At 38.6% G+C, this 23,393-nt stretch overlaps 2 protein-coding genes across 2 annotated transcripts in view; both read right to left on the bottom strand.

Annotated features, from left to right (window-relative positions):
• Srp72 (signal recognition particle 72) overlaps positions 1-463 on the bottom strand; it is a 33,685-nt gene extending 33,222 nt beyond the window's left edge. Inside the window, exon 1 of the mRNA XM_015482134.2 lies at positions 309-463. Coding sequence (XP_015337620.1) covers positions 309-417 — 109 coding nt within the window. The 5' untranslated portion in view covers positions 418-463. The remainder of the gene's footprint in view (positions 1-308) is intronic.
• Positions 464-8,159: 7,696 nt separating this feature from the next.
• Paics (phosphoribosylaminoimidazole carboxylase and phosphoribosylaminoimidazolesuccinocarboxamide synthase) overlaps positions 8,160-23,393 on the bottom strand; it is a 38,503-nt gene continuing 23,269 nt past the window's right edge. Inside the window, 9 exon segments of the mRNA XM_015482131.2 lie at positions 8,160-8,608; positions 11,578-11,736; positions 12,617-12,797; positions 14,043-14,126; positions 14,737-14,850; positions 14,955-15,134; positions 16,043-16,221; positions 17,634-17,831; positions 22,871-22,937. Coding sequence (XP_015337617.2) covers positions 8,442-8,608; positions 11,578-11,736; positions 12,617-12,797; positions 14,043-14,126; positions 14,737-14,850; positions 14,955-15,134; positions 16,043-16,221; positions 17,634-17,831; positions 22,871-22,937 — 1,329 coding nt within the window. The 3' untranslated portion in view covers positions 8,160-8,441.

Here is a 23,393-nt window from a genome sequence, read left to right as displayed (position 1 = left end):
GGAAAGGTGGCGTGTTTTCGAAATAAGGCAACAAAGGACTCAATAAGAAAACAGTTCGAAAGAGGCTCCAGGACCCGCGGTCTCTTTAAATCCCTCCCTTGCGTCCCGCGGGGTGGGTAGAGAGAAGTACACGTGGCTCTAAGCAACCGAGGACCCCCCAGTTGCCCGGTTGGCGCCGAGAGGCTGCGATCCGCACCCTCCAGGCGCTGGGTCAGTGCCAGGAGAACGCAAGGGTCTCCCGCTGCGCCGGAAACAGGTGGCATCCTCCCGCCGGCTCAGGCCCGCCCCAGCCTCCGCCCCACACTTACTCTTGTTGACGGTCTTGAGAGCGCGCGTGAAGTCGCCGTTCTGGCCGTAACGGTTCACTTCACTCCACAGCGCAGGCACTGAAACCCCCCCGCTGCCGCCGCTCGCCATCTTGGAGGAGACGGGGGAAGGGCGGGATGACCTCTGCCCCGGAAGAGGATCCCCCAGTCGGCCGCGCAGAGGGGAAGTTGGTGGTTGCTAAGCGTCACGTAGAGAGGAGTGTTGCTCCCCTTGCGTTAGCGTCGAAACCGTAATCTTCCAGTCTCGTGGCAAAAATTTCGCATGCTTACGGTCGATATACCTTACCCCAAGGTGGTCCTGAGTGAGGAAGTGCAGGATCCGGGAGGGGGTTTCGAAGGGGTTCACCAAATAGTTTCAGTTTCAGCGTGCATTTATAGGGCGACCGACGTGGGCCAAGTGTGGCAGGGGTGACGGTCGGCCAGAAATAAGTCTGCAGGGTGGTAAATAATAGAAACATTTGATTGAATGGCCTACTCTGCAGACATTTGTCCTGTCCGTCCTTCACAACTCCTGTCACTCTCTTCCTCCAACAACCTAGCTAACTCCTTTTTGTCCTAACGAATCTAGGTTAAAATTGCTTCTTTGAGGAAATTTTGGGCTTGCAGACTGGGCAACCTTATGGCTGTATTCTCTAAAGCTTTGTGTGCGGTGCAGATTAAACTTGCAAGCTACTAGACAAGCGCTCCACCGTTGAGCTACACCCTCAGCTCAAGGCTCCACCTGCAGCACTGATGATTCTTTAAGGACTATCTCACTCTGAGAGGTAGAGACCATATTTACTTTGCTTATACTACTGTATCCGTAGGATCTGACACCACTCCGTACTTTTTGTGAGTACTTTATCTAGTTGGTACTCAACTTTTATTTATTTATTTTGTACCAGAGATTGAACCCAGGGGCGCTTAACCACTGAGCCACATCCCCTGCCCTTTTTATATTGAGACAGGGTCTCCCTAAGTTGCTTAGGACTTCACTAAGTTACTGAGGCCCTCTTTGAACGTATGATCCTGCTGCTTCAGCCTCCTGCTGGGATTACAGGCGAGCGCCACCACACCCAGCATCAATTTTTAAATTTAATGAGATTTGCTTTATCTTTCTTACTTAATCTGTGAATTTGTTAAGGGCATGTATGGGCAGCAACTGGCTACGCTGTATGATGTCTGCCACATTTCATGTAAAAACCATGAGAAGAGTTTGGGACTTTCAATGACTCTGGAATTATCATAGGTTTCAAGCCATGTGCCTAGATATCAAGGGTATTATCCCAGATGATATTTGGTATACTCAAAATTGTGTGAAAATGTAGATTACGCTGGATTCTTCAAAGGTGTTTATGCCCCCCCTCGTAAGTCACTGTTTAGTAGTGCTTTTATAACTTACTGACTTTATATAAGAATTGGCAGTATAAGTTTGATCTGATTCACCTTGTAGATTGTACAAATGGCTGAAAAGTCCTGGATTTCTATTTCTTCTTATTTTAATGGGAGTTTTGTGGCAAACAGGATACATATATGTAGGTTTAATCTGCTATTTTTTTAGACAGTCTTCCAAACCAGAGTGATCAAATACATGATTTTATGTCTTACATTGTAGAGGATGGGAAGTCCAAGCTAAAAATACCAAGAGATTTGGTGTCTGGTAAGGCTGCTAAGGCCCCTGCAAAATTGATCTTATCTAGCTGTGTCCTCCTCATGTGGTAGAAAGGAATAAATCTTTTAGTATATATCTGATTCCACTCTCCTATCTTCTTGATAAACTCCTAACTATGAAGCCCAACATGTGAGGTCCATTGTGATCGGGCTTACCACGTCTCCAACCCACATAGGTCTTTTGTTACTGTTAGTCAGCTTTCCATCATGGTGACAAAACACCTGAAATAATCAACTTACAAAGAGTAAGCATTTATTTTGGCTTTTGGTTGTCTGTTGCTTTTGGGCCCATGGCAAGGCATTACTTCATGGTGTAGAGTGTGTGGTGGAACAAAGTTGCTCACCTCGTGGTAGCTGGAAGGAGAGGAAGAGAGAGAAAGAGAAAACCAGGGTCCCAACATTTTCTTCAAGGACATGCCCCAGTGACCTTACTTCCTTCCATGAACACCTCCAGAAGGTTTTACCACCTCCCAGTAATTGGCTGGTAGCCAAGCCTTTATTAGGAGGACATCCAAGATCCAAACTGGGTATGCACTCGGTATCCCTCTTATATGCTATACTCCTCTAGTATTAGGTTATGTGTTGGTCCATGTTCCATACCTCTGGGAATTTACACTTTATTTACTGGAGTATTTCACTGCCTTTTGTATATGCAACTGGTATGCATTACTTTAGTTGTTTAGGTATACAACTAACAATAAAGAAGACAACCCAGCTGGGTGCGGTGGCTCCTAGCTGTAATCCCAGTGGCAAGGGAGGCTGAGGTAGGAGGGTCACGAGTTCAAAGCCAGCCTCAGGAAAAGTGAGGTGTTAAGCAATTCAGTGAGACCCTGTCTCTAAATAAAATTCAAAATTGGGCTGGGGATGTGGCTCAGTGGTTGAATACACCTGAGTTCAATCCCTAGTACCCACCTTCCCCCCCCAAAAAAGAAGACAACCTGCTATACTGAGGGAACATATTTTCCAGTTGGGAGACATAGTAAATAAACAAATATATACTGTAGTTGGGGGATACTAAGTTCTATGAAGAAAATGAAGGAAAAGCGAGAGAGTGGAAGTAGATTGTGAGGAATGAAGAGTCCCTCTTTTTCATTCACAGTGTATCTTTTTTCTTTAGCACTCTAACAGTCCCTCTTCCTTTGTGTATTCATAGTCCCCTATCCTTATTCCATGTTGAGTAATTAACAGAATGTTTTGAAATTATCTGTCCCTGGAAGACTCTGGGACTTACTGTAGGCAGAAATCAGATCTTGTTCAACACTGCTTTTCCGGTGCATGTTATAGGGTTGGGGCTCTCCATAGAAACAGATGTGGGAGATGTTTAGAAATACTTTATGAAGGATTGGCTCAGCAATTATGGAGGCTGAGAAGTCATATAATCTGCCCTCTGTCTGCATACTAGAGACACGGGAAAGCCAATATTTAAGTTTTCCACCTGCAATAAAAATTCCCCTTCCTCCTGGGCCCTCAATAGCTTGGACTATTCCTATCCACATTGATGAGAGCAATTGTTTTCTTAACTACTCTACTTATTCAATTGTTAATCCCTTCCGGAAACATCTTCAGGGACATACCAGAAATGTTTTATCAGCTACCTAAACCCCAGATCCAGCCCTTTTTATTTATGAGACAGCGTCTCAGTAAATTGCTGAGGACCTCACTAAACTGCTGAGGTTGGCTTTGAACTGGTGATCTTCCTGAGTTGCTGAGATTACAGGTGTATGCCACCACACTGTTTTATGATTTTAAAAAAGCTTTCATGCACAGTATCTGATGTTATCATCTCACCAATTCTGCAAGGCAAGCCGAAGAGAAGAGATATTCAGTTCCAATTTACAAAAAAGAGTAATGTGCTCAAAAATATTTTAATTTTCATTATCATAATGTGAGATTAACTCCAAGTAGTTGAGATATGGGAGACTTGAGTACTAAAACACTATTAAAAGTATTTTTTTTAAGTATTTTCATGGCTTTCTATGGAGTGCTGGTCTAAAATGGCATAGTTTATGGATGCTCCATGACACATACTGTACATACTGCTTTCATGTTTTCAGAAACTAAATCAGCTGATGAGAATATTGAAGTAAGGCTAATTTTCAGAGTGAATTAATTCTACTCATATTAGCTTTTACACATAAATAGATTTTATGTGCCAGGATATACTTTATATATATATTAACTTATCTAATTCTCATATCCTTTGTAATTGAGTTTCAAAAGGCTTTAAAGCAAAAACAGGGCTAGGGCTGTAGCTCAGTGGTAGAGCACTTGCCTCACCACATAAAACATAAATAAATTAAAATAAAGATTTCATTCTCCCCTTCAAAATACTGTATTTTTTAAAAAAGCAAAAACAATTCTAAGCATGCTTTTATTATAAAAGCTTAAAAACTACATTCATTGAACAATTTTTCTTCCTCTATTTATATTCACCTACAAGCCACAGAAATTATAAAACATCCAGAGATGACAAACAGGGTTGTGTAAGTTACTTTTTACAAAACAATAGAAATATTTTCAGACAAATATTTACTCTAGACTGATGAGGATATAAGCATTCTACTATGAAAGTAATGGTAAAATTGATGACCACTCATAATGGTCCCATCCACCAGTCTAAAATCTATGCTTAAAATCTTTCATGTATTGCAAGAATTGTGTTGTGTGGAGTCTTTGCTGTAGAAGAGCAGAAGAATTGAAATAGTAACCAATTCAGAGTCCAGGAAACCGAAGTATAAATACGTGTTAAGTCTGTTTTAAAATTAGCATAAAATAGAAAACTATAATTCATCTCTAGCAGTTGGCTAGAGCATAACAGCATTAGAGAAACAAAGTGTAAAATGTTTTCTCATCTCCTGGAGCTTGAAATCCAACAGATAAAGTACTACTTGTTGCCACTGAGGATTATATAGTATATGGAGACTGAAGTCTAGTAACTAATAGATTTAACTGGTAAAAATAAAGACCCTTGGGCTGGGGCTGTGACTCAGACGTAAAGTGCTTGCCTGGCAAGCGTGAGACCCAAGACTAGGTAACCCCAAAGGGATCCAGTGAAATGAATAATAGTTTGGGTATGAGGTGTCCCCCCAAGCTCCTGTATTAATGCAGGAATATTCAGAGATGCAGTGATTAGATGAGACCTATGCTGGGAGTGGTGGCAGACACCTGTAATCCCAGTTCTTGGGAGGCTGAGACAGGAGGATTTAAAGTTCAAAGCTAGCCTCAGCAGTTTAGCAACCCTGTCTCAATATTAAAAATAAGAGTTGGGGATGTGGCTCTGTAACTAAGTGCCCTGGGTTCAATTTTTGGTATTAAAGTTAGGAGAAATGTAAGCCAGTCCATCTTAGTTTAGGTGTGGTATATAGATACCACAGGTATGATGTTCCCAGAGGAGGTGGGTAACTTAGGTATGTACCTAGGAAGGGTTCATCTTCCCTGCAGCCCCTTTCCATCCAACCCCCTTGGCTTCCTGGCTACCTGGATGAAGCAGCATTCCTCTTCCACACCCTTCCTTCATGATGTTCTGTCTCACATTGGGTCCAGAACAGTGGAGTCATTGGACCATAAACTGAATCTCTGAAAATGAGCCAAAATGAACTTTCCCTCAACTAAGTTGCTTGTCAGGTATTTTGGTCACAGTGATGAGAAGCTAACACACAAGTGATGAGATAGCAGTTTATTAACAGTTTGTTGAACTGAATCTCTGAAAATGAGCCAAAATAAACTTTCCCTCATTTAAGCAGTTTATTAACAGTTTGGAGGTGAGAAATAAGAATGTGTAGGAAAGGTCTTATCAAAATTTCATCTGTAGCAGATATTCTTAAAATTTTAGGAGAATCAGGTCTTTGGAGAAAGCTAACATTTCCCTGTTCTCATAAAAATACACATGCAGGGGCTGGGGCTGTAGTTCGGTGGCAGAGCACTTGCCTAGCACACGTGAGGTACTGGGTTCGACCCTCAGCACATTAAATAAAGACATGATGTTCATCTACAACTACAAAAAATATATTTTTAAAAATACACATGTAAAATCTTACAAATAAGTCCAAGGTAGACATCAGATTAACATTCAGGGATCTGTAATACTCTCAGGGCTGCACAATGTGATTTCAAAATACTGGTTTATAGATTGAAGATGAATTATAATGAGGATTTCACCAATGCTTAACAAAAAGAGAAAAGACAATGTAATGAAATAATGCTAAATCTATATAAAGACCTTCTCTATATTCTGTGATTTCACCCTTCCTAAATTTTGCATGCTTTTCTATGAACTTATAGGCACAGTAGTTGGTATTGGAAAGTGGCAGGTAATCACAAGCTACCCATGGTATACATAAGAAACTAATCCTGCCAGGCCTGGAGGCACACCCATGTAATCCCAGCAGTTTGGGAGACTGAGGCAGGAGAGTTGTGTTCAGAGCCAGTCTTAGCAGTTTACTTAAGTGCTGAGCAATTTAGAGACCCTGTCTCTAGATCCTCAGTACCAAAAAAGGAAGAAATCGTCCTTTAAGACCATTGGCAGGGAGGGGTGGCAGGCAGCTGCTGGGGTTATGGCTCAGTGGTTGAGTGCTTGCCTAGCACATGTGAGGCACTGGGTTTGATTCTCAGCACCACATATATAAATAAGTAAATAAAAGTCCACTATCAACCAATACAAAAATGTTTAAAACAGTATTAAGAGGACTATTGGGAAGGTGCCAGTAGAGCAACAGACCAAGAGAATAGGAAGGTTAGCAAGGGGAGTCAATTTACTATTGTTAGGTTACCCATTTCAAATAGGAATGTGATGAGCACAAGAAAAGCAAAAACACTGCAACAGAATCGACTTGGGTCAAATCACAGCTAAGATCCAAATAAAACACAACTGACCTCTTAGTAACCAGTGCTTCTACAGAGGTGCATCCTAGTTACTCTTACATTAGCCAAAAAACCCCTAATATTATCAACAGGGAGATCCAATTTCTGCAAATGATGGTAGGCTGGTGATTATTAGTGTGGCTAAAACATGTCTTATTAGAACTAAAAGAAGTTTGTGACCCACAGATGCACCCACCATGTAACTTATGCTTTTTTTTTTTTTTTTTTGAATTTTTAAATATTTATTGTTTAGTTTTCGGCAGACACAACATCTTTATTTGTATGTGGTGCTGAGGTTCGAACCCAGCGCTGCACGCATGCCAGGCGAGCGCGCTACTGCTTGAGCCACATCCCCAGCCCGTAACTTATGCTTTGAATATAGCCCTTGCTGCTCTGCCACTGCAACTTATTTTTAAAATGGAGGTGTTTTTCTTCCTCTCTCCTTGATTCTCCTTAATCTCAGGAGAAACATGATTACCTCTCTTCCCCATTTTAGGCAGATTTATCTGTCCTTGAGTACTCACCCACTATAGGAAAGGAGTAATTCAGACTTTGGGGATGGTAGCAGAAGATCTCAGAAATGACTATCCACCTCCCATGTTAATAAGTGAATTATAACTCCAAGAGTCACCTCTTTAAAGCTTCCTGTTCCTGCTGATGGGCAGAATCACAGCTTCTGGGACAGGAGTCCCCTGTTTCTCCTTTGCTAGCAAAACATAAAAACTTTTTTCTTTTTCTCAAAACCATGCCCTCATTATTGGATTGGCATTGGGGACAAGGACTGAGCATTTGGTAACAACCATATCAAGTTTCACAGTTAAGTTGAATTCAGTCTTTCATTTGGGATGGCAAAGGTGACTATTTTTCTTCCTGTGGGGAAATGTCCTGATAAACATCAGAGAAAGTATCAAAAAAGTCCCCTTTCCATGACTTCTACAGTGTCCTTTCATCTTATTTCATGTGTTTTCCTCTTTGGCCTGCACTAATCTCAACTTTTCTTTAAAAAAAAAAAAAAGAGAGAGAGAGAGAGAAAGAAAAAACTTGAAAATAAAAACCCAGGGTCGGGGTTGTAGCTCAGTGGTAGAAAGAATGCTTGTGTTGAGTTTCATCATACCACAAAAACAAAAGCACAAAGAAGATGTATTAATAGCCCAAAATACATGTAAATGCATATCATTTTCTGAGGTACAAATAAAAAACCATGCCTTCAAATTTGTAAAGACCATAAAATGAAAGGACTATGTTACTCTTATCACCCAAGATATAATCAATACTTTCTAAAACTTATAGGTTACAATACAGAAGGTCAAGTAATGACTTTGGAGCTTTATAATAGGATTTTATTAGCATTTAAAAAATGTTACCTAACAATGGTCATATAGTGGGGTAAGAGATTAATTTGAAAATGTTTCTACAATAATTTCACTAGCAATGAAGGAATATTAATATGAACAGATGAACTTTTAATCCATCCATCTAGAAGAGTTTATTCACTAATAAATTGTTTTCTGATCTAAAATCATCTTTTCATCTTGCTTTTTCTTCTGCAGCTGAACTAGAAATTTGTATTTTTTCGCCTAAAAAAATGAAATGACATATTCTTTCTTATAAACTATGTTCTCTGATTTTCCTGTCAGCCTGCTTCAAGAAAATCCATGTGTTCAGTATGCTTGCTCGCAGTTTGGCCCATATCAGATGGTTGTTTAATCCAAATATCTGAGCTGCAAACTGAGCCGATCCTTCTGGAGAAAGTATGGTGGAGCAGCCAAGACCTATAGTTCACAAAGGGAAAAGACAGAAAATTGAAGTGTCAGTTAATAATCAAAGTACAAGGGCTCAGTGATAGAGTGCTTGCCTAACATACATGATGCCCTGGGTTCAATCCCCCAACACCTCAAACGAAATGAATAAACAAATCAAAATGGTTATCTAGTGAACAAGACATCATAGAAAGAAAGATGAGCAATCTTTCAGGATCTTATGTACTAGTCACTATATGTTTTTTTTTCAAAAACACTGTCCGTAGTCAGGTGTAGTGGCACACACCTGTAATCCTAGAGACTGGAGAGGATGAGGATTATAAATTTGAGGACAGCCTCAGCAGCTTAGTGAGACCCCATTTCAAAATAAAATAAAAAGGATTAGGGTGTGGCTCAATGTTAGAGGATTTCTGGGTTCAATGCCCAGTAATACACATGCACACACAGATTATCTCTAATTCTAGTGACCAGAATGTACACATTTCCCAGAGTCCCTCTCTCTCCTTGAATAGCACTAGATAAAACCTGTCCTATTTTTGCTCATCATAGTTCCCTTTTCTTTCTTTCTTTCTTTTTTTTTTTTTTAGTGGTGCTGGGGATTGAACTCAGGGCTTTGTGCATGTGAGGGAAACACTCTACCCCATCTCCATAGTCCCCTTTTCTAATGTCCATGGACGATAGGTATATAGTTCCTCTGGCATAAATTTGATCAATAGCTTTATTTATAGCTTCAGTGAATATTAAACTCGAGAAGTTTATGTAATCAATGTGTAGTTAAGGATCTAGTGAAGATGATTAAGCACAAGATATATCTCTGGAACCATACTAAATCCATCTTAAAGGGAATAAAGAAAATAGGCATAAACATATTAGGACAAAGAGATAAACAAAAGTAACATTTTGACAACTGAAAAGCAAATAAAGTGGTAACTAACTTAATAGATTAAGAAAACAAAAGAAAAAAAAAAAAAAAAAAGAGAGAGAAGCAACCTAACTACTATCATAGAACCCTGCTAAAAGAGGAATTAGTTGCACCAGATACCTTTGAGGGAGGCATGAAGTGGGAATAAAAATTGGGCCAAAAAGAAGAGGACCAAACAATAAAAGTCTAAGAAGTAATTAGGCCCTCAAGAACTCTTTCCTTTGTCTATCTGAGTAAGTGCCTCAACATGGCAGAGTTTTCAATTTATCTGAGGTTAAACACTTCAGTCTCTGGACTGGGGGGATATCAGGCATAGTTGAGGCAAGGAATGATATAGTGAAAACAGGGAGTGAAGTTTACACACACAAGTTGAGATTCCCCCCTAAGCTTCCTGAATGCTGGCAGCCAAATTTATTCATACAGGCAAAAGATGGGGACAAAATTTCTCTGTGTAATTCTAACAAGAAAAGACCTAGTCACTGATGTGTGAGATTATTTGGAGAGTAACTACCAGATCAACCCACAGTAGAGCCAGTTTCCAACTAGTTTTCTTTTTTTTTTTTTTAACAGTACCCCCATACAAGCTCAATCACCAGAGTTGAAGAAATGAATTAATAAGACCACAAAATCAGAAGATGTTACTGCACAGATTAAACAATAAAATGATACTCTTGCAGGGGGGAAACTAAGAGAATAAAAAAGAGAGGGCTGGGGATGTGGCTCAAACGGTAGCGCGCTCGCCTGCCATGCGTGCGGCCCGGGTTCGATCCTCAGCACCACATACAAACAAAGATGTTGTGTCTGCCGAGAACTGAAAAATAAATATTAAAAAAAAAATTCTCTCTCTCTCTCTCTCTCCTCTTTCTTTAAAAAAAAAAAAAAAAAAAGAGCTACTAGACATGTAAAACTACTGTATTCAAAATGAAAAACTCAACAGAAGGTTAGGATGTGATACAAAATTGAGGCCATATCAGAAAGTACAGCAACAAGAGAAAGAAAATAGAAATCAAGGAAATCCAAATGTGAAGAATAAATTAAAAAATGACAGAATAAAGACAAAGGAGGGGTAAAAAATAATTCAAGAAAATTCTCTGATTTAAGGAATAAAGTATCTTATTAAAAGAGCCACAAAGCCATACACAATAAAAACAGACTTACCAAATCACATTTGTGTGAAATTTAAGAATAATCAGTACAGATAAAAGATCCTAAGTTTCCATAAAGAAAAAAATTCAAGCTGCGTGTGGTGGCACATGCCTGTAATCTTAGAGGCAGGAGGATCGAGAGTTCAAAGCCAGCCTCAGCAAAAACAAAGTGCTAAGCAACTCATTGAAACCCTGTCTCTAAATAAAATACAAATACAAAATAGGACTGGGGTTGTGGCTCAGCTGTAGAGTGCTTGCCTAGCATGTGCAAGGCTCAAAAATAAATATTAAAAAAAAAGACTTGGGCTGGCTCAGTGGGAGAGCACTTGCCTAGCATGCATGAGGCACTGGGTTCAATCCTTGGCACCCCATAAAAATAAAGGTATTATGTCCACCTACCACTGGGAAAAAAAAAAAAAAATTATAAAAAGACTTAACTCATGGGCTGGGGTTGTGCCTCAGTGGTAGATTGCTCACCTAGTGTGTGTGAGGCCCTGGGTTCGTACCTCAGCACCACATAAAAATAAATAAATCAAAACAAAGGTATTGTATCCAACTACGACTAAAAAATATTAAAAAAAAAAAAAAGACAACATATCAACTAAATTCAATATACAGACTGTTAGATCCTAATTTAAGCATCTGTAAAAACAGATGGGAGGGACTGGAGCTGTAGCTCAGTGGCAGAGCACTTGCCTAGCATGTATGAGGCACTGATTTGATCCTCATCACCAGATTAAAAAATCTGCTTTAAAATAACCCAACCCAAAAGGGGGGTTTATACATGAAACAAAACATTACTTGCTGAGTCTGGGTGATAGGTATATGAGATTTCATTATGCTATTCTCCACACTGTTATATATATTTCAATTTTTGTAAACAACAGTTAAAAAAAATTTTCAGGGTAACTTACCACTGGGTAATCGAAGAGAAGACCACACATCCTGAGCTCCCCAGTCTGATGTGAGGGGAGGACAGCTGATAACTGGATATGCAGTGTTACCAGACATCACTGGGCCCAAACCATTGCTTCTGCCTGCCACTGCCACAAATACAGTAGGAATGCCATCCCCTAGGGAAATCATAAGATGATTATTTTGCTAAGCATTTAAAAGACTTAACAATGTTTTTTTTTGTTTTTTTAAAAAAGAACGTGCCCTTATGTCTTAAATCACTCCTGGGTCAGGTATAATGGTGCATACCCATAATTTCAACTAATTGGGAGTTAAAGAAAGATGATCTCACAAGTTCAAGGTCAGCCTCAGTAACTTAGGGAGAACCTATCTCAAAATAAAAATTAAAAGGGCTGAAGATTTAGCTTAGTGCTTGCCTAGCATGTGTGAGGTCTTGGGTTTAATCTCTGGTATCACAAAATAAACAAAACCAATAAGTACACTCCTGGAACAATGACCATTACAAGTGTCAATCAACATTTTTTCCAGTAGGGAAATATTTGGTTCGGAACCCAGGAAGCTATTATTTTACATCAACACTGTCTTATCATTTCTTTTACATACTTATATTCTGAATATAAAACTATGTGGCTTCATTTTTAGTGTCTTCCAGGGAAGGTTAACCATTAAAGATAGCAGAGAGGATCTGCAATTTTAACTCAGGCCTCCTGGAACCTCTATGGGGCTTTTCTATTGGAGCACGTTAAGAGACAATGCTCAAAGGGATGCTTGTTAGATTAAGATATCAGAGATCCTCACAGTTCTAGTCTGATTTCCTTCAGGTTTGCATTTTCATTTCTTTTTTTCCTGCTTCTTTCTTTTTCAAGCACCCCAGATCTTATGCTCTTTGGAGGTGAGTATCTTGAAAGCATAGCATATTTCAAGACTTACCCTTGGGAATATGGAAAAGCAACTTTTTGGTATTAGTCTAAAACACATTTTTTTTTTTTTTTGGCAAAACAAACAACACCTAAAATGGTCTAATTATTTGAAGTTTACCTTCATACTCAGCTTTAATCCTCAATGTTTCATCTGGTCCTTTATGGGCAGATGTTACCCGAAGTTCACAGGGAATTCCATAATTTCCACAAGCCTTCTTGATTTTTTCACAGTGGCCGAGATCAGAAGTTGAACCCATCAGTACTACAACCCTGCACTGACTTTCTGATTTCAGAAGCAACTAAAATAGAAAAACATGGATATGAAAAAGAACAAGACAAAAATGGACAAACAGGAATGAGTACAATAACTTTTCTGTATAAAGGACAGTGGTCTTCATAATTAAGACCCAATGGAGAAGATTTTAAATCAGATATATAATATTTATTAATAAAATCCTCAAGCCTTTTAATTATTATTCAAGAAACTATAACCAACCATTTCATTCTAAAGATGTTTAACAGCATGATCAGCCAAACTAGAGGTCATATTATATATATTTGTAAGCTGGTTGTTTAAAACAATTAAAAAAAAAATTTTTTTTTTCTTGTGGTACCAGGGATTGAATTCCAGGATGCTTCATCACTAAGCTACATTCCCAGTCCCCCCACCCCCACTTTTATGTTTACTTTGAGAGAAGTCTCATTAAGTTGTTGAGGCTGGCCTGCAATCCTGCCTCGGCCTCCTAAGTTACTGGGATTACAGGTGTGTGCAATTGTGTCTGGCAACATGGAAATAATGTTCTAAAAGGTGATTATGATCATTGGATAATCAGATACTCCCTCGAACTCCCATGTAACTATAGTAATTGTAATATCATAAAAATTAAAGTGAAGGCTGGGGTTGTGGCTCAGTGATAGAGCACTTGCCTAGCATGTGTGAGGCACCGAGTTTGATTCTCAGCACCACATATAAATAAAATAAATGTCCATTTACAACTAAAAATAATATTAAAAAAAATTAAAGTGACATTTTATAATTATGTGAAGGGGACTGGGATGTTGCTTAGGCCTGGGTTTCAAAGACCAGTAACATAAAGAACCAAGTAAAATGGAGGGACTGGGGATATAGCTGAGTGATAAAGCACTTGCCTAGCATGCACAGGGGCCCTGGTTTGTTTCCTAGCACCACAAACAAAAACTTTTTAAATTAAAAAATAAAATTACATGGCATTCCATCCATCCTATGATGTTGGCACTGTAGTAGGGAATGGTAGGAAACGTAAAAAGTTTCTCCTACAGGGACAGAGAGTTGACAGGATCCCAGGTTTACCTATCAGGAACTGGAAACAATACACTTGCCAGTTACTAGCAGAGAGTTCTAGTATACCAGTAAGGGTAGTAGACTGGGACATTTCGTAAAGGTGTTCCTCTCTTTCAAAGTCACTGAAGAAGAGAAAAACACTATATCTTTCACATTTTATTTTGAAACAAGGTTTTCTTAGAAGAAAAACACATAACAGTACAGGTTTACTACAGAAAATTACCTCTACTCTCTCTGCAACCCACTCAAAGTTTTTCTTTACCATTTGGAGCCCTTCAGGAGTTACTTCTTTGAGGTCACGGTAAGACTAGAAAATAAGATAGGAAGTTAGAAATGATCCGGTTTATGAGTTTTGAGTAGGGAGTGTGATAACTTTTTAAATGAGATATATCTGAAAACGTATCTCAATATAGAAATTCATTCCTAAATTAGAGAAAGTTCAATAGCGAAGTAAAAGTTTTATTTTCCTTTAAGGTTAAGTGCTTTCTACACTAGCATCTACAATTAACAGCCTTGAGAATTCCTGTGTATTAAGCATATAGAGGATCTCAACCTAATTTTTATTAGGAAAAAACAGAATGGAGCTTGATTAAGACCAGAAGACTTGGTGTAGAGTCCCAGATCTGCCAGTTATTCTTGTACTTGTGAAGATACTATCCCCTTAGAGTCTTAGTTTTCAACTAGCCAAACAAGGACAATACTTACTCTGTTAGTTTTTGGAGAGTCAAGGAAGATGATAAACAAGAAATCTGCTTTATAAGTTTATTACTAATGTCCAAGATATAGGAGATACTTATCTTTAAAAGTAAATGGAAATTAACAAATCAAGATTCATAAGGATACACACCTTATCTTTCCTTTGTTTTTCCTGTCCCAATCTGATCTTTCAAAGGATAAAAATTCACAGCATTACTTACCTGTTTGTCTTTCTGCTGGCTTCGATCCCCTGATGGCCAGAGTCTCCAGGAATCATTATCAATAACATCAGCAAGAACAATTTCTTTGGTGATTATGTCAACACCAAATTCAATCTAGAAATGGCATATTGCCAAAGAACACGTTTTAAAAAATGATATTACTAAAGACACTTCTCAGTTATAATAACCTTTACTTGTAAATTTCTGTTTTCTAGTACCTTCATATCAACCAATGTACAGTTCTGGGGCAACCAGGATTTCTCCAGTATTTCAAAAATAGCTTGTGTAGCATGATTCATGATGTCCACTTCAGTTTGGCCTATAGTAACTCCAGCAAAGCAAAGTTTTGCAGCAATTAGCTGTTCCTCAGACCACTGTGGATCATTATTGGCATCATCCTAGGAATAAAGTATAGTACTATAATTACAATTTTTTTGAACTTTTCAGAAAAAAGTACTTCTCCTTGAGCATAAATTCCTCAGGAATATTCGTTTTCTCTAAAAAAAAAAAAATTTGTTTAAAATATCCTTTAGTTCAAAGTAATTATTTTTCATTCATTTGCTTTTTTTTTTGGTGGGGGGAGTGGGTAACTGGAGTAGAACACACTGGCACTAGACCACAGAGCCACATGCCCAGCCCTATTTGTACTCTGTTTACAGACAGGGTCTCACTGAGTTGCTTAGTACCTCACTTTTGCTGAGACTGGCTTTGAACTCACGATCCTCCTGCTTCAGCCTCCTGAGCTGCTGGGATTACAGGCATGCGCCATAGCACCCCAGCTAATTTATTTGCTTTTAATAGCTACTTTAAAATTCAAGATATTTAGGTAAGTAACTTTCTCTAGGTCATAAAGTATTTGAAAGAAATTTGTCTTCTCTCAATAAACAAATTTAAACATAATTTACAATTTTAATATCTATGCTTAACAAGATAGGAGGGGTAAAGTGGTTCAAACAAAGCCTATAAAAAATTATAACCATTGATTCCTATATTCTTATATAGTTTTGCTCAATATGTTTTCCTATATTAGAATACAGAAAGATTTTAACTGTAAATTTTGAATTAAATGTTATATTTCTTCCCAATTAGTGTTAAATTTTTAAGTTTGTTCCCTTTCTTAGTCAACTTGGTCTAAGGTAAGTACATTTTCTTTTAAAAACCTGATTTGTCATTGTTAATGAAAGTGTACTTTATTGGCATAAATATCTACAACATTCCCAATATCAAAAACTTCAAAATCTTTTGAGTTTATAATTTTAACTTTGCTGCTACCTTATAGTAAGACACAGAAGCATAAAATAATTACCTTGAAAAACATCTCCACTTTTGGTGGGTAAAACTTATATCCTTCCTTGACACCAGGATTTCTTTTGAGAAAAGAACCAGTTGCTATTCTTCTACAAACCCATTCAATTGGAATCATTTCACACTGGGGCGCAATGAAAGCTGTTTCTCCACATTTTCTGGTGAAAGCAGTTTTGATACCTACATATTGATTAAAAAAAAAAAGGCACTGAAATTTTATTTAATAAGGTAGATCAGACATTTATCTGCATTACAAAAGGAAACTAAATTTAGTTTGATGCACTCTCCAGTGCATGTTCTCATTCATTCCAGCAATTAAGGAAGCCTTGAAATAAAAACCCTATAACTTAGGAACTATGGATGGTCCTTTAAAGTTATAGCAATATACTCATTTTCAATGCAAAGAGGTATTTAGATACAGATAACAATTCAGGTTTGCAACTAACATTTTTTCCCCCACATTAACTTAAAATGTAAAACAGGATATTTTGGAAGAGGACAAACTACTCCAGGAATGTAATGACACAATGAATTTATGGTTAACTACTCTGTGAATTTGTGGAAGGCAGGTACATCTGTCCTGACTGAAAACAAATGTATTAAACCCCAAATGTGGTTTTAGAAAAGATTAGTGCTTACTGGAAGATAAAAGAAATGAAAGAGTAACTAGGAATATTTTGCATAAGGAAGGAAAGATACTAAATTATAAGATTAGAACTGCAGGAAACAAAGAACAAAGCTCTGTGGTTATAGATATGGAATCCAAGGCTTCAAAGATTGAGTGATCCAAGGAAATGAGGCCTCTTACACTATAGGGAAAAAGCCCAAATCTTTTAATAGCAGAGATTTCAAACACTACAGATCAACCAGTAGCTGACTGAATCACTGAAGAAAAAAATTATTCTATTCCCCTTCCTTCCCTCCAAATTGTCTCTATATGACATTTGGATGTTAATTTAGTCTTTTGATTTAATTTTTCTATCATAAATAGTTTTCCTTCAATTTTTAAGTAGTAGGGAACTCTAGAGATCTTTGATTAAGTCCAATTCCCTTTCTTGGGAAATGACAGGGTAAAAAGGTAGTTGCTATCTTCAAATACTTTTGGACTTTAAAATAAATGGAAGAGGGATTTGAAATTCTGTATTGTTTTCAACAGGCAGAGAAAAGAACAATCTATAAAATTTCAGGGAGGAACAGTTCATTAATTAGAGCTGCTAATACAAAGGTGGTCTTCTTTCACAGTTAAGACTGAAGATGGCCTAGCAGAAAGAAATTGCAGAGGGACAGTGTACTTGACAAAGACTGTAGCAAAATGTCAAGGTGTAAAGTAGTCACCCCCAAACAATAGGTTGTTAATTCAAACAATGCCATCTCCCCAATAGAGATCAATGTGATTGGGGGAGTGGGAGGGCGAGGCAGGGGAGCAATTTACCTCCTTCTTGTAAAAACTAAAAACTCAGCTGATAAGTATCATGTTGTAGACCTAAATAATGTCATTTCCCCATGAAAATAATCAAAATAAGAAAGAAATAAAAAAGAGAGAAAGGAGAAAGGAGAGAGGGAAAGACAGAAAGAGAAGGGGAGGCACTTACCTGCTTCTTGTAACAACTGAAAAATACAACTGGTAATTTTATTGGAGATTGCAGCTTTTCCTTCCAGATGATTCTTTCGGGCTGCATTTCCTGCTGTAATCTGGTCCTTGGACTGCAGAAGAACTTTTCCTGGACTATCTAACAATTCATACACTTCTTTTGTTTTACCCTCATAGAGTTTCTTACCAATGTTCAATACTGTAAACACAGAAAAGGACTCTATCAGATTTTAGTGAGAAATTTCCTGAATATTCAATATTAAAACATCTAGAATGACCAATCAGTGAACTAAGGAAGAACTTTAATAAAAATTAAGACATCTGCATAGAATCTTTTTTTTTTTAAGTTGTAGATGGACACAATACATTATTTATTTTTATGTGGTGCTAAGGATCAAACCCAGTGCCTCACACATGTCAAGCAAGAGCTCTACCATTGAGCCCCAGAGCATCGAATTTTATACTCAAGTTATTTTGTCATGTATCATCATGTAACCAAAAGCTGGTCTTTGTCTCCAATGCCAATCCAATAACGAGGACACGGTTTTGAGAAAAAGAAAAAAGGTTTATTGCTTTGCTAGCAAAAGAGAAACAAAGGCTGTGATCTTGCCCATTCCAGGAACAGGGGGCTTTTAAAAGTGATTCCGAGAAAATGAGATTAGGCAGGAGAGATCAGGAAGAAGTTTAGGGAAAAGAAAATCAGAGAGAAGCTTAAGGAAAAGAAGATTAAGAAAAAAAAAGTGTAAGTTTCAAAGCTACAAGGGATATATCAAAGTGTCAAGTGAATCCCTGTTACAAACACATAATTTTATGAAGAAGTCTAATTATTTAAACAATTATAGAGATTAGAAACTGTGACAAAAAAGTCACCCATGTTAGGATATGCAGAGCTAGACAAAATTCTAGGTTTCCTGATACCAAATCCTATATTCTATCCACTAGCAATCTATGCCTCTCACAGGTAAACTGAAACAGAATTAAAATTAAGCTACTTTAAATTAATATAACTAGTACTTTTTATACACAGAATACATTATTTAAATTAGCTTGTAGGGGGAAAAAATGCTGTATTTTTCTTGACTTTTGCTTTCCATGGCAGGCAAAATATTTAAGTTCAGCCAGTAGGTTTCTTGATTTCAAGTTAATATGCAAGAGGCTCCTTCATTTGCTTTTAAGTTAGCTCATCTGTAAGCATCCTTCTTTCTTTTTTAGTACTGAAGAATGAACTCAGGGGCAATTAACCACTGAGCAACATCCCCAGCCCTTTTTGTTATTTTATTTAGAGACAGGTTCTCAAGGAGTTGCTTAGGGCCTAGCTAAAATGTTGAGGCTTTGAACTTGCCTTGCAAATCTCCTGCTTCAGCCTCCTGAGCTTCTGGGATTACAGGCTTGTGCCACCTCTGCCTTCTTTGCACTAAGCAAGGAGCTAACCAACTCAGTGAGACCCTGTCTCTAAATAATATACAAAATAGGGCTGGGGATGTGGCTCAGTGGTCAAGTGCCCCTTGAGTCCAATCCCCGGTACCCCCCCAAAAATAAATAAATATACATTTTTTAGATGAAGATCTAAGATAATAGACGTTTAAGGACTTAAAATTTCCAAAGAAGGAGAAATCAATCCTCATGGTCTCCGAACTCTAGCCCAAGTTTTAGCATTTTCCGAGTGTATCCATGGATAGGTACTGTAGATGTATCAGAAAATGAGACCTAGAACCTGCTCTCAAGGGACCTAACCAAGTCTGAGCAAACCTGATATTAAATATCATAATAAGTATAATGTAATAAATACAGACTATAGGATCACATGTTCATAGCTGTGCCAACTAAACTAGTCTAGAAATCAAAGAAGTCTAGAATAAAGTGAAAATTAGGCTTGAGATCTGAAAATTGATTAAGATTTAGCCAAAAGAAAGTAAGGTATAATTAGTTGTGGTAAGAATCAAAAGGTGATAAAGGAGTGCATGGAACTTCAGAATGGCTGAAGCCCTGGAGCTCTAGTTGTATATACACTGCCGGGGGAGAGGGGCATGGGGAAGTAGCTAAGGAATAAAAAAGAACAGCAGCAAATAAGGTAGAAGAGTTGGAATGGGGCTGCATCACCAACTAGTAGGGGTAATGACTGAACAAAATACTGTCAAGAAAGAAAATAAAAATTTTCTTTTAGGGCACCGTTTAGGGCACTTAACATGGACCCTGGAGACCACTGTTGGATTGGGTTTGAGGCACATCAACATGGAAGCCCATCAGTCAAGCACATTGCACACATGCCCCCACCAAGTAAGCTGACCTTTGAAGTAGGCCAAACAGCAGTTTCCTGAAACATTGATAACCTCTGTTGACCTATAGAATGAACCCACTGCCTACCCAAAGACTAAGGCTGTACCCAATTCTTTTCTTATGAGGCAATTTATTTGGCAGTACCAATCATAATTCTGGATTAACAAGTAATGTAATTATAAACCTTCTTGTGCTACTTTGAAAAAAACCTCAAAATCCAATTCAAGGCTATTGAAATTTGTGTTTCTGGCTGCAGATTGCAATCCTAATTAGCTCCAAGAAACATTTTTTCTTTGTTCTCAGCCAAGCTAAATTTTATTCTTGATAGACACTGATGGCAATTCAGGGGCACCTAATTCAGAGGAATAATTTCTGCCTTCCTACTGTAATATCCAGACATGTTAACAAGGTTTAAAAAGCCCTTCAGGGTATAGCTCTAGCTTGCTATTCAAAACTCATTTCTCCATTCCCTTCCTAGAACCCCAACTTTCTTAATTTTTATGACTCTCATAAACCTTTTGACAATTTCTCTCCTAGGCCTGATACTAGACTCACAGATGAGACATTTTGCTACTCATACTTTAAGCTTTTTAAACCATGTTTATTCAATTTAGATATCCTAAGAACAACTAGGCTTTTAAGCACTGAAGTACAAGGATAGATCTGTATTTGAATCCAGTTTAGGATGGTACTGCAGCAATACAGACATGTAATGTCCTGATCTACGGAAAGAGCAATGGGCAAAGACTGAAGATATTTAAAAAACTGAGGAACAACTGATTCAGTAGGGAGGATAAATGAGAGGCAAGAGTCAAGAATGTGGCAAGATTAACTATAGGATAAATATGTTAACTTTAGGCTTTGAATACAGCCCTTGCTGCTCTGCCACTGCAACTTATTTTTAAAATACACAAGTTTCTTTCACTCCCAGATCCTCTCTAATCTTGCCCCTCCCTAATCTTCTCCATCACAGAGTTATTTGTCCTTGAGTACACACCCACCATAGGATTGTTAAGTAATCAGACTTTAGGGATAGGTACAAGATCTCAGAAATTACTATCTCCAAAATTAACAAGTGAATCACAACTCTGACAGGTAACACAGGGAATGTAACCTTTGAGTCACCTCTTTAAAAGCCCTCCTGTTCCTGCTGATGGTCAGAATCACAGCCTTTGGGACAGGAGTCCCGGGTGTTTCTCCTTTGCTAGCAAAGCAATAAACCCTCTTTTTCCTTTTTCTCAAAATTTGTGTCCTCATCATTGGATTGGCATCAGGGAAAAGGACAGAGCTTTTGGCAACACTACGAATGTGAAAATGACTTACCAGAAATTCACAGATGAATTCAGAAGAGACTGATGAGAACTGAGAAAGGTTCACAGAATTGAAATTTAAGATTTGCAAAGCATAGACTAATAAGATGAGAATTAAGAATATTCTAGGACTGTGCTGTCCAATAGGTAGCCACTAGTCAATGTGGCTGTGAATATGCTCCACATTCAATATGAAAAAAGGCAACATTTCTCAATATGGCTACTAGAAAACAAATTTATAAGGCTGGGCATAGCGCCTGTAATCCCAGAAGCTCTAGAGGCTGAGACAGGAGGAATCCAAGTTCAGAGTCGCTAAGGAACTCAGCCAGACCCTGTCTCCAAATAAAATATATAAGGGGCTGGGGATGTGGCCCAGTGGATAAGCCCCTTGGGTTCGAAGCCCATAGTAAAAAAAAAAAAAAGAGGGAGAGAGTAAATAAATCACACTTGGTTTTCATATTTTTATTAGCTAACACTGCTCTATGAAAAAGTGTGAGCAAAATGTGTTTAACAAGAAATAAAATTTGGAGAGGTAACCTGAATGGAACATAGATTCACAATGGAACAAAATCAAAGGACTTCAGTAGAAAAGACCTCAATATATAAGTTTGGATGAAAAGAACTTCTGACTAGTTTTTTTTCCCCTTTTCTTCTTCTTGTTGGTGCATTATAATTATATACAATAACTGGATTCCTTGTTACATATGCATACATGCACACAATAGAATAGTATATTTGGTCAATTTCCCCCAGTACCAACTGTATTTAACGGCTCTAGGGATACCAACTATAAACATTTTTAAGGAGAAGGACCTTTTATTTTTATTTTTTTATTTTATTTTATTTTTAATATTTATTATTATTATTTTTTTTAGCTTTTTGGCGGACACAACATCTTTGTTTGTATGTGGTGCTGAGGATCGAACCCGGGCGAGCGTGCTACCACTTGAGCCACATCCCCAGCCCGAGAAGGACCTTTTAGAAACTGTAAAGGCAAGTTTGAGAAAAATTAACATGTCAGTGGAATGCAATTTGCTTCAGTATAAACTTCTAAACCGGTGTGTGTGGATCAAATCACTCAGGGACAAAATAATTATGTAACTGCAAATTTTGACAAACGCAAAGTGAAGTAAGGAAAACTTTTTCGCCTATGGGCTTTGGAAATTTCTAAAGCTATCAAGGCATCAAAGAATACTTTCAAACCACTCAAAACTTAAACAAATTTTTCAGGTTAAATTATTAACCTTACGAAAAGAAGGGGATTAACCAATCAGGAAAGGCAAGCCTTTGGTTTGAAGAGTCTACGCTAAATTTTCACGTGCTTGTTTTGCAACATCTATTGATGACCTTTTCAAGGCAATCTTTGACTATTTCTCGTCCTAGGCACCCTCTTACTCTACTTTGCTCCTCTTCCTCCATCAGAGAAGCAGTTTTATGAATTTAGGAGAGTTCGGAGAGGCCCGGGGTGCTTCAAGTCCAAAGAAGGTCCCGGCGCCTGGGCCACGTGTGCGCTCACTCACAGGCCTACGTGCACGGCTGCAGGGAGGCCGAGCAATGCAAAGAGCTCACTGGAATCCGGCCGCGGAGCCCGCACCACCGCCAGAAGGCGGGGAGATCGTTGAGTAAGGGGAATAGGTCTCCTGTTACTCACTTTCAGCTGTCGCCATTATTCTGAACGGACTGGAAGCAGCGACCACGCTAGGAAAAGCGGCTGAAATCTGGAAAAGAAGAGCGGCAAGAGAGATTCGCAGGGCCGGGGAAGGAAGTTCCGCCCACAGACACGCCCCCTGGAGGGGCAGCGTAGCCGCGCGCCGCTCAAATCGAGTTCGCCTACACAGACCCAAATCGGAGGGTCTCTACCACTGGGGAGAAGCTTCGACTCCCAGAGCGCTTACGAGAGGTTTCCTGCCGCGCAGGCGCAGCGACGACACCCCGCCTCCAAGCCGCCCGGTACACTGTTCCTATAGAGGAGAAAAGTGGCGCGCACTGGCGGCCCCTCCCCACGCTGCAGAGCTTGTAGACTGGGGCCCCCTTCTTGCCAGAGGGAGCGGTTCATAGGTTGGAGCGTACCAAGTCGTGATGGGGGAAAGCAGGGAAAAGGACATGTAAAGTTTACATGTTCTCAGAGAGAAATGACTCCAACCCCGTTACTTTCATCATTCCCGATGTGGATG

This window comes from Marmota marmota, unplaced genomic scaffold (assembly GCF_001458135.2).
Source record: "Marmota marmota marmota unplaced genomic scaffold, marMar, whole genome shotgun sequence".
Taxonomy (NCBI): Eukaryota; Metazoa; Chordata; class Mammalia; order Rodentia; family Sciuridae; genus Marmota; species Marmota marmota.
This window is presented reverse-complemented; position numbering and strand designations above follow the sequence as displayed.